This window comes from Micromesistius poutassou, assembly GCF_964030765.1.
Source record: "Micromesistius poutassou genome assembly, chromosome: 8".
NCBI classification, from domain to species: Eukaryota; Metazoa; Chordata; class Actinopteri; order Gadiformes; family Gadidae; genus Micromesistius; species Micromesistius poutassou.
The window spans coordinates 9219020-9231101 of record NC_140278.1 but is presented as its reverse complement, the minus strand read 5'-3'; the positions used below and the strand labels follow the sequence as shown (position 1 = coordinate 9231101).

The 12082-nt window shown below is 48.5% G+C and overlaps 1 protein-coding gene across 1 annotated transcript in view; it reads right to left on the bottom strand.

The window, feature by feature from the left end:
• adgrb1a (adhesion G protein-coupled receptor B1a) overlaps positions 1 to 12082 on the bottom strand; it is a gene marked incomplete at both ends in the record, with an annotated part of 49035 nt that overhangs the window by 27439 nt on the left and 9514 nt on the right. The window contains 11 exon segments of the mRNA XM_084471907.1: positions 585 to 653; positions 804 to 998; positions 1375 to 1481; positions 1564 to 1665; positions 1790 to 1954; positions 2538 to 2702; positions 3517 to 3681; positions 4491 to 4658; positions 5401 to 5429; positions 5431 to 5506; positions 6394 to 6555. Of these exon segments, the coding sequence (XP_084328033.1) occupies positions 585 to 653; positions 804 to 998; positions 1375 to 1481; positions 1564 to 1665; positions 1790 to 1954; positions 2538 to 2702; positions 3517 to 3681; positions 4491 to 4658; positions 5401 to 5429; positions 5431 to 5506; positions 6394 to 6555 (1403 nt within the window).

Sequence of the window (12082 nt, the reverse complement as noted above, 5' to 3'; positions counted from 1 at the left end):
TATTTTGGGGTACTTTGGAAAAACCCTTAACAACCACGAGGTCTTGGTTGACACACAGACTCATTCTTCTCATTGTATCATTCTGTTGCCAATGGTGGCCGGGAAATGAGTCCTGTGGCGGCCCCTTTGGTTTAGTTCATTTTGATAACAGATTTCATTCATTATTGTTCTTGATAGATGACAATGCATCAACTATGTTCCCACATGCATCATTTGTCCGATCGTGGCTCCTGAGCCAGTGTGTGAGGCCCCCTAGAGCCAGTCAGCAGAGACACACTTCACCAAGGAAAGCATGGGCAAACAGAAAGATAGAGCGTGATGACCATGGGCTGTTGAATTGATTAATTAAGTAATTAAGCATAAACACCAGCTAGCATGCTACACCAGCAGGATTTCTTTGCCGACGGCTTTACAAAAATCTAAATTTAAATCATCTTTTATTTTTTATTTGTTCCTCCATTTACTTAGACACACACCGAGAACATTGTGAACCTTCGTCTGGGCATGTCTTCGTTATCAGCCAAGGGGCAGATGTGTGAGTGAGAGAGATGAAATGGGTTGAAGAGGTGTAAAGCGCCACTAACCAGCTGTGCCTCTTCCCATCTTTCCCGGTTCTCCTCCATCAGCAGGTTACTAACGGACTGGACAAAGTTCTGAAAAGCAACAGAACTGATCAGGCATCGCCGGGTGGTGAGTGGACTTGGTGAGAGACATAAAGCGCATTTCACTGAAATCTGGAATGTAAATAATGCCGGGCAATTTGTGTCCTAATATCTTCTCTTCTCTCAGTTCTGCACACCCACCCTCATGTCAGCGGTGCTGGGGCTGTAGTAGGCCCTCCGGAAGATCTCGGTCATGTTCTTCAAGACGTCCACTATGGCCAGCAGGTCGCCGCTGTAGCTGGTCCCGTCACTGGATGTCACCCTCAGCTTAGTCATCACCTCTGAAACTCCATCTCCCACGAGGCCACGCTGTGCCTTTGACAAGTGTTCCCGAGTCTGACAGAAGGGAGCAGGATCAATTAGCCTTTAGGTTCATCGGTCCGGGGGGACACCAATGGGCTTGCTAAGGGCTCATTTTACAGCTTTGTTTCATCTTATGAGCAAACATCTTTTTTTTTTTGCAGCATTTCCCTTGAGAGAATCCGGAGCTATAGCTATGTCAGCATAATAAAAGCCATTTGAAAATAACTCCTGTTGAGGTTTTCAAAAACCAACTGTAACAGAACCGGTGTTCTCCCTAACAGCGTGCTGTGCTATTCATGTGAGAACAATCAAGCCAGCTCAACAATTATGTCTATAAGACACTTAATGAATTCGTGCATTGTTATGCCAGTCACCTGACACACATGCCAGAACCCCTCTCCCTGCTTACCAGAGTTTGAATGCTACGGTAATCATTCGATATGCACTTCATAAAAGTCGGATTCTCCCAGTAGGCGATGCCTTCCTCATCAAGCGAGCAACGGCGCAAGATGAGTCCTGTAGGGAGATTATGACAAGTGTTTAGAGCAGAGGTCTCCCTTCTTCCGGATGACATAACAGAGGGCCGGTTGTGACTCACCCATGGCGTTGGGTGGGCAGCGTACCGCAGCGGTCTCACCGGCTGTGGTCATCTTCCACACCACGTTGGAGAAGTTGTCCTCCCCGCATATCTCATGAGGTTCTACATGCGGAACAGGTGAGAATGGATGCAGAGGATACATACTTCAACATTCTCTCCCTTTCCGACATTGCATCTGTCAGTCCCCCCGTCCCCCCACGACACAGTGACTCAGCAGGGGTCCTACCAGGGCACCTCTTCTCGTTGCACTGCCGCACCTCCTCCTGCTCCCCGGGGCAGGGCTGACCCCCGAAGATGGGCCCTGAGCAGACCCTCTGTCTCTGCTGGCTCCCGCCCCCGCACGTCTTAGAACAGCCGGTCCACAAGGTCCACGGCTGCCACTTTCCATCCACTGTAACCAGAGGCCATATGTTGGGATTATACATCATGAATGTACAGGTTTAAGACAGGCCAAGTTAATTTATATAGCAGTAATAAAAGTAATGCAATGTGCTTTACAACCAAATAACCCGCCCCAAAAAACAAGAAACCGAAACCAATACAGAAAAAAATACAAATAATTGAAATTTCATTTGTTCAAATGAATGCATTATTAGCAATAAGAGACAGAACAATTAAATCAATATAGCCAATTGATATATATTAATCACATACAGATCAGAAAAATACATCCCTGTACTTGCATACAAACTTTGCAAGAAAGCAGACTTAAAAGGTGCTAAAATTGGGGCTAGCTTTCAGAAAGTCTGTACTAGCTGGTTGCAGCATATGGACAGCCTCACCATGTCCTAACCCTCCCGACCAGCAGCCTTTTCCATTCCATCCTAATGGCCTGGAGGGTCTGTGTTTCACGAGCATGCCCTTCATGTATTTCCCCGAACCCTGGAGTGATTTGTCGGTGAGCGTTGCCATTTTAAAATCAATTCTATGGAAATACTAAGAGCAGATCTGTCTTCGCCATGCTCCCTTGTTACCTGGACAGTCGCCGAGGAAGCAGTCCACGGTCTCCATCCAGCCTCCGTGGCACTCAGACCCCCCGTAGGAGGGCCCGTTGCACTCCCGCGTGCGCTGGGTGGTCCCGTTGGAGCATGTCATGGAGCAGGAGCTCCAACCGGACCACTCGTTCCACACGCCGTCCACTGAGGATGCACGGGGTTGAAAGGAGACAACAATAATATGCACCGCAAGCTAAGGAGGCGTAATGCATTATTCACACAGGGGGTAATCAAACGGATGAACTCTCCATCTGAATTTTCTGATTTGCCCACCAGAGGGGAAAGATACAACTTGCAATATAATTGCTCTATTACACAAGACCCGATCAAACACAAACAGTTGGATGGATGGAGTATGGATTTGTTTCATGTGATATGTGTCGATATGTTATTTATGTAATGTGTGTATGTGTGTGGCCAAAACCACATTTCTGCCCCAGGCTGGACAATAAAGTCACATTATATTCTATTCTAACTGTTCCCTGGTGTAAATCCCTGGTGTGGTTGCTGTTTGGAATGACAGAATGTTTCTTGTTCTGATAACACGTTGTGTGTTTTTAGTTTTTTGTGCCCCTTTTTGAAACGTTATTATTGTGAGATTTTAGTTTTAAAGGGTGTAGTCCAAATATTAAATAAGAATGTAATCTTTAAGAAAATGTCCAAAGAATTAGCATTGCAGTCACGAAGATTTAAGAAAAGCACTTTAATATGAATTCACAATAGGAAACTCCTTTCATAATGCCTCTCAACTCATTTCACAATGCCGCTCTACCTCACTGTGCCTTGTTCAACCATTAAAAGCACAAATCAACAAATCAAAGTAGATTAATGAATATTAATCTCAAAATCTCTCAAAAGAAATCAACTATTTTAAGTAGAAATTGTGTGTCAAGCTGTGGCATGCAAAGGACCAATTGTGAACACGATTCTTATAATCACGTGGGAAGTTGTTCCTCACCTGGACAAACCGCAATGTTGCAGAACTTGTTCTGTTTGTCCGGTCCTGGACAGGGGTCTCCCCCAAACTGTGGGGGCTTACAGGAACGTGTGCGTTCCCGGTGGCCCCGGCCGCAGGTGGAGGAGCACAGGCTCCAGGGTGACCACTCGTCCCAGACGCCGTGCACTGCAATCAGAGCGGCTAGAGTATGATTTATAGACAGAAAGACACAGACGGAGGCAGCGATGCACAGCCTTCACTACGGTGGTTGTTTGTACAGGGGCTCAGAGGTCGCCACTGCGGCCTCACCGCGCTCTGTATGTGTTTCGTGCTCAAACACTCAAAAACTTTATTGCCCTAGCATGCAGTATATATATATATATATATATATATATATATATATGTTCTCTGTGTGCTCATGTGGTGGGGATCCCTAGGGGTAATCCCTCACACTGCTACTCACCTCACATGGTCGACGAGCAGGGGCACTTGCTGCTCAAACAAGGCATTTGATACTTAGCAAGCCTACCCTCAAGGCTGAATACAAATGTTCAGTGCAGCGAGAAGATCTTGGGCACGGTGCATTGCTCTCTGATCAACAAAGACCTGGGGAGCTTAATCGAAAACGGCCGTGGTCTATCACTGCCCCTGGTCCTGTGGTGGTTTGACAATCTGATCTCTGGTAGGAGCCTCTTCCCCTGCTGTTAGAGTGGTCGTGAGCACACCGCAAACTGTGTGCGCGTGTGTGTGTGTGGCGAGGGGGAGGTAAAGTGTTCAACAGAAAGTGTGCAGAGAAGCCGAGAGGTTCAGACGAGTCATAGGGATAAGGTGGGGCTGTTATCGATAGGTCAAGTGCCGGGAGAAAGCTGGTCAGACGCAAGACGTGGCAGGATGAACGCGCCCCGGGGGGTGGGGGGGGGGGGGGGTGGGGGTTGTTGTGATTGCCAGGAGGGAGTGGAGTTGTGGGAGGGGGGGCCCTCACTAGATGGCCTTACCTGGACAAACTGCCGAGTTGTTGCAGGGTCTCTGCTCCCGCAACGGCCCACTACACTGGGTGATGTAGGAGGAGGAGACGCAGAAACGCGTGCGGCTCTGCCAGCCCTCCCCACAAGTGGCCGAGCACACGCTCCATGCCGACCACTCCTCCCCCGAGGAGGGTGAGTCTACTGGGGAGGGAGGGTGGGTCAGGAAGAGTGGGGGATTACAGGGGAGGGAGGGAAGGGAAAAAACAAAAAGGGAAAGGGAGCCAGAGCCGAATTAGCATGCAGGACAGGAACCTCCCCAAGCCCCCGTCCAACTCTGCCATTGGCTGAAAGATGAGATGGTCGTGACTTGATGAAGGGCAGGTTGTGTTTCTGATTGTGTGCTTTGTTTTGTGTGGCTTCAGGGTGTCCCGTGTCATATCCTTTGCATCGACTTCAAAGGGAATTCGATGCCACCTGCCTCAGGATATGTCAGTTCAATCTACCAACGGCCATGATTGCCAGGGATGCAGCAGGTTGTGTTTGGCCAATCGGTGAGACGATGCGGCCGTCATGGCTATCCAATAATTGAATGTCAAGATTGCAAACTCAACATACATGTGTCGACTTGCAACAGAAGGATGTAGGGGAGGGACTCCGTATGGAATCAGGATACACAGTTAGGGTATGAACTTATTTTATGACGTCATTCAAAACAATACAGCTTTACAACGATTCAGTCAGGGTCCATGTTGGAATTAATCCCCAGCAGGCACTCATTTTTTTCAGAGAGGGTGTGGGGGGGGGGGCATTTTTGAAAGATGTGCATGTCAAGATGATCTTTTGTGGTTTACCTAGGCTACCGGTACCGCTGTGCTACCAAGCGTGAACCCCAGCTGGGCGAGGTGACTGATGCTCCCTCCCTGCTTCCCGTTTGTCTTACCTGTCTGTGGGCTTTGCTGTCCGCCCCCGCACCTTGTCTGCTTCATCACGCTTGCGGTTGTCCACCGAGCGCAGGGACTGGCTGCGAGAGAGCTGATGGGCTTTACCTAAAAGGGGGGGGGGGGGAGGTTGGGAAGAAGGGGGGGATCGGGGGGGGGGGGGTGGTGGTGGTTGGTGGTTGGTGGTGGTGGTGGTGGTGGTGGGCAAGGCCGGGGTAGGGGGATGAGAGTTAGAAACCCGGGGCCTCTGTTGAGTCATGCAGAGCACCATTTCAGTGGGGGGGACTCCCTGGCGACGTGGTGGGTCAGGCAGGGATGCATCAGCCAGACTTGGGAAGTTTTGTGTTGATCATTGTGTTGTGCTGTGCGTTATATGCCAGTATTTTGTGGCTTGTAGCCCTTGCATTTTGTAATTATGTTTCTGTCCCAAAAGAAAAAAAATTGATCTGCTCTATTTGGGTAATTGCTCAAACAGAAACGTTAATGTAACATATCATAGCTGTAATTACTGCTTGCTAAATGCCGGATAACAAATTACCGAGTAATCAACAGGGAAGCTAATCCACTATTTTATGTGAATGTTAGATTTTGATTCTGTAATGCCTGGTATTGAACGTTGTTCCAGATCTCGGTCGTTGAAGACCATTTGGTTCATCATCTGGTAATGATGTCATGCCAAAGTCTCCTTCCCAACATGCACTCTTTCTGCGGAAAACAATGACTGAGGGTGGGGCGAGGGGGGACGCACACGTACAAACAATGGAAAACAAACACACACAACTTAAACTAGGTATGTGGATGCACAGTAAAAAGCATGCGCAGAAAAAACACATACAGATAGACACACAGACACAGACACACGCACACAGACCGACCGACAGACTGACAGACACACAGACACACAGCAGACACAGCAGACACAGCAGACACACAGGTAAACCGACGGACCAGCAGACAAACAAAAAGACAGACAGAGCTCTACAGACCGAGTGCGCCTGTGCAGGCCTGGGCGTTCCTGCAGGGCCGGCCCTCCTCCAGCACGCCCTCACATAGGTAGGACTCTTCTGGGGGCGAACGACACGTTCTGCTCCTGGTCTGGACCCCCCCTCCGCAGTCACTGCTGCACTCAGCCCACTGCCCCCACACACTCCAGCCTTCTGGGGGACCGACACATACACATACACACACGCATCATGCACGCACACACACACGCACAAGCACACGCACACGCGCACGCACACACACACACACACACACACACATACACATTGTTAGCGGTGTTCCCTCCATTGTTCCCCTGTCATTAGGAAACAGAGGCGTGATAAATGCTGTCATATCTCAGAGGCGCCCTGTCCAGCCATTTTGATTTAATGCCCTCCATTAAGATGAGCTCAGATAGGGAAGGAACAGCATGAAGGAACTCTCTCTCTCTCTCTCTCTCTCTCTCTCTCTCTCTCTCTCTCTCTCTCTCTCTCTCTCTCTCTCTCTCTCTCTCTCTCTCTCTCTTAGTCTCTCTCTCACTCTTTGTGTCCTGCTTGTTCATGAATGTTTAATGGCACAGGAGAGGGCCTTATTTCGACTCTGCAGGTAGACAAAATATGTATTAATCTACTGAACAGAGCTGCCCAATGTTCAGACAAGCACAGCTAGACACACAAACACACACACACACACACACACACACACACACACACACACACACACACACACACACACACACACACACACACACACACACACACATTTTCTAATTGCCCACAAATACATTTTCTGTGGATGAGGGGGCGGGGGGAGCGGGGGGGGGGGGGTGTGAAGGGAAAGTGTTGAGGGCACACGCAAACAAACACACATACACACACACGCTCACAATCCAGCCCAGTGAACCAGCAGTAATGTCTGTAGTATCATGCTGACATAGAACACAGACAGACATAGAGAGAAAGGCAGAGAGACTGAGAGAATGATTCCCTTCCCCATGCACAATGACACTAGCCATCCCAGTCAATATCTGCCGAGTTCTCTGCTCACACAGGGCAGTTCAACTGTTTATCGTTGGATGTGAAATTGCAGATTAGCATTTTATTTAGTGTTTGACCGCACCGATCCTGACAAAAAAATAGGCAGCCTTTGATCTGAGTATTCATAAATAACAAGAGTGAAATCCTCAGTCAGTCAATAAATCAATGATACATTCGCAAACAAAGCTGCAAATGAAATACACAGCGATGGATGGTGGCCCAGAGAACGCTAGGGGCCACCGGCATGCTGGTGTCACCACGGTGCACTCTTAGTGGTGTTTAAGGCTAAAGGTTTCATTATGAGAACAGACGAGCGACAGCCGGATCCCCTTCAGCTCCCTATCCAGGACAATTCCAGCTTTATTGTGAACAAAAAGGCTTTATGAATACAGAACACGCAAACAGAGAGAGAGGGAGAGCAGGAGAGAGGGGGAGAGAGAGAGCAGGAGAGAGACTGAGACAGAGACAGATCGTAGGACGGAGGGAGCCTCTGTCAGATGATTTCTTTGCAGAGCAAAGAAAGGCAGAGGACAAGAATGATGGGGGGGGGGGGGGGGGGGGCGGTTTGGGTTATAGACGACTAAGATATGGACTTTTTTTTCCATGCCCGATAATCAGACTGTTGGAAAAGGGAGTAGGAGGGGGGGGGGGGGGGGGGGGGGGGTAGTATTACAATGTATTTTTTGTGTGTCTCCCCAAGGACTTTTCATTATACTTTCAATAATTCATCAAGGTCTTCTCTCGTCCCTCTGTCCATCACAGAACCCAAACCACCTACCGTTACGCAGGAAACCCCTGGTTGACCTTGGCTTGACTTCTAAATCGTGAACACACACTCACTGATGCCCAGGCGCACACAAACTCTCACACTCACTCCCACACACAAACAGAAACACACGCAAACTTCGATCCGTGCACGCAGATTCACACACCAAGGCACCGTCACACTTGTGCTGCTTCTCTCTGTGCTGCATTGCCTGGTCTATTAAAGTACATTGTAAATATATATTTGCTTTCGCTATTTTATCGCTGTGGGCCGAGCAATTCTGTCCACATGTTATGAGCGTGTTAATGTGTGTTGTGTGTCTTTGTGACGGCCCATCTTGCCAGTTTTCCACAGTGAACTTATACCTAAAGTCACCTTGGCTTCTTAGGAGCGGTTTGATGACTGGAAAGCCATCTCCTGTTCCAGATCTGGTTTCTGTTCCACTTCTAAATAGTCAATACTGGGCAACGTCCCCCAAAGCCCTCCAAACCCTTCCAGAAGATAGCCTCACAAATCAATGAAGGTACGGTAACTTTATCTTAGAAAGAGCTTTGCATTTGTCTATGTGTGCTAATAGCTTCTCTCTCTCCCTCTCCCTCTCTTTCTCTCTCTCTCTCTCTCTCTCTCTCTCTCTCTCATTCTCTCTCTCTCTCTCTCTCTCTCTCTCTCTCTCTCTCTCTCTCGCTCTCTCTTTCTCCTATTCTCTCTGCCTCTCTCTAGCTCTCTTATACTCTCTCTCTCTCCTGCTTGCTCTCCCTCCCATGCTCTTTCCTGAAAGTATAATTATTTTTTGACGTGTGTCTCTGGGCGGGGGGTAGAGTTTTTATCTCCTAAAGATAACGTCAAACATGATAAATAAAAAATCAACATGAGAAACAACATTTATAAAAGACTAAAATACTAAAAAATACTGTTTATATTTTTGTGTGGACAATGTACAGTGGCTAGGTATATGCAAGAGAGAGACAGAGAGACTACTAAAGAGAAGATAAATTATAGAAAAAGAGGGAGAGAGTGTGGTTAAGAGAGCAACAGGAATAGAGAGAGCAGTGGTAGGGAGCAATGGTAGAAAGACAGAGCAGCATAAAGAGGGAGGGAGAGAGAGAGCAACAGTAGGCAGAGTGAACAGCATTCGCAAAGAGAGAGAGCAGCAGTTTCAGAGAGCAAGAGAGCAGCAGTAGAAGAGAGAGAGAGAGAGAGAGAGAGAGAGAGAGAGAGAGAGAGAGAGAGATCAGCAGTAGCAGAGAGAGAGAGAACAGCAGAGAGTGAGAGAAAGCATCAGTAGAGAGAGAAAGAGCAGCAGTGAGAGAGAGCAACAGTAGCAGAGTGAGAGAGCAGCAGAAGAGAGAGCAGCAATAGCAAAGGTTAAGATAGAGCAGCAGTAGCAGCGAGGTAGGGAGAGCAGCAGTAGCAGAGAGAGAGCAGCAGTAGCGGAGAGAGAGAGAGAGCAGCACTAGCAAAAAGAGAGAGAGCAGCAGTAGTAGAGAGAGAGAGCAGCAGTAGCAGAGAGAGAGAGAGAGAGCAGCTGTAGTAGAGAGAGAGCAGCAGTAGCAGAGAGAGAGATAGAGCAGCAGTAGTACAGAGAGAGCAGCAGTAGCAGAGAGAGAGAACATCAATAGTAGAGAGAGAGCAGCAGTTGAGAGAGACAGAGCAGCACTAGTGGAGAGGGAGAGCAGCAGTAGCAAAGAGAGAGAGAGAGAGAGAGCAGTTAAGAGAGAGAGCAGCAGTATTGGAGAGAGTGAGCAGCAATACAGAGAGAGAACAGCAGTAATATATAGAGAGGGAGAGCATTAATCGTAGGGAAAGCAAGAGAGAGCATCAGTATAGAGAGAGAGAGCAGCATTAGTAGAGAGAGAGAGAGTCAGTAGTAGTAGTAGAGAGAGAGCGAGAGAGTGAGCGAGTAACAGCAGTAGCACAGAGAGAGAGCAGGAGCGCACGGCTCCTTCATCATGTGGCTGGTGCTGACACCCAGAGGACAGAAGCAGTCAACTGCAGGCGCTAGATAACCAGGTGGAGCCAGCGAGGAACAGAGCCGGGGAGATGAAGGGTTACTGGAATGACAGCAGGAGGAGGGGAAAAAAATGCAAGCACAGATAAGCAGTTGTGGTGAAATGAAAAGAGGGGAAGAGATGGCGGTCTTCTTGGAAATTTAATAGAATATGATAGGATTCCATGTTGACGCAAGCTTTCTCCCGCGCACGGCACTGGCTCATTGTCATTTTTTTTTTCATATCTCTTATCCTTAATTGTGAAAGATAATAGCTGGTCGAGTTTCTTTATTAAATAAAAAAATGTGTTGAGAGGAAATAAAAAGGCGATATGAGATTCAATTCTGGTCTCATGTGCCGTTTGTGTTTGCTCCTCGTTTGCTTTTGCTTTTTTGTCTTTCTCTGGTCCTTTGTTGTTAAGAGGGTGGGGGGATAAGGCACCTGATAAAACAAACGGCATTAATCCACTCCCCACAGTTCTTAATCTCCTCTGACTAAATATTTGAACACTGTTGCCCTCATACTGTCCCATCGTATTGATCCATCACCACACCCGACCCCCCCCCCCCTGTCTCTCAGTTTCTCTTTCTCTCTTTCTCTCTCTCTCTCTCTCTCTCTCTCTCTCTCCACACACACATGTCCTCCCCCCTGCTGTGGGGGGAGCTTAGCTGTGGTGGTCCACCTGGTTCACACCTCATCAACAACTCACCAGGTGCTCTGCTCCCCTAAGCCTGCGCTACATCAGGCCCGCTACGTCAACTCTCCTCCACCCTCTTGGACGTAAGCACTTCCTGTCGGCGGCGGCCCCCTTCTTCAAATTAATTAGCGGGGATCTTTTGATTTTGCCGATGTTTGTGTTAAAGCGACCACTAGCACGAAACCACTAGCACGAATGTCACGTGACATTGTTGCAGGTCAGGGCCACCAAACGTCTTTAACCCATCAGATGAGTGAGTTTTGCAGTGGGTCGCACCTCTGAAATGGTCTGGTGCCCTGTTAGCCGCTTTCCCCAGACCAATTGTCTATCAACACACCGCCACGCGCCGCTTTCACACGCAGGTCAGCCAACCAGAGATTTCAATTCCGAAGATGGATGCCCTCTGGCAGGAGTAGCTGAGAGGAAGGGCTTCAGAGGTTCCCGGTACTGCCTTACTGCCCTGATGGTGATTTTTTGCCCTCACTTTTTCTCCCCCCGACCCTTCACCTGAACAAAACGTTTTCTCTCCTTTTGAACACCCTCGCCAGAGGAAAAGCTGAAACTTTGTTTGAGGAAAGTCACACACAGTTCCTGGTGTGATCCGCTCTGATATCGGCACTATCAGACACAAAAACGTCCCCCCTGCGCCGCAAACAATATGGGCTTGTTTCAAAATTGGTGTCTCCTTCCCATGGGGTCGCTCCGAGAAGGGCAGACGTCTTCAAATGTGTCTGGTCTGTCCAGCTTGAGAAGGCTTTATTGTTATTGACGCTGCTGCTGTTGTTGTTGTTTTGTTTTACCCAATCAGAGTGCAGCAATCTGGAGGAGAGGAAGGATGGGGGTGTTCTGGGCTGACTCTAACACGATGAGATGCCATTAGCCTAGCAATAGATGGAGGGATGTTAAGGAGAGGGGGGGTGGTTGATTGTTTAGTGTTTGTTTACAGACCGGGGGTCCGCAGTGTGATGTTGGCCATCAGTAGGCTGAAGTGTTCCTATGGTAACTGCAAAGGGTCTCTCTTAACTCCAGAGGCTTAAGCTGGGGACACACACTACCAACCACCCACCCTTTCCCTCCCTTTCTGTCCACCTAAACAATCCACGCTGCGCCGAAGCAGCTCATTTAGATCGCTACCAAGCAATCTGGACCGGAGCATATGCAATAGAGCCCATATGCTCCGGTCCATACACACTCACTCATTCGGACATCTACACC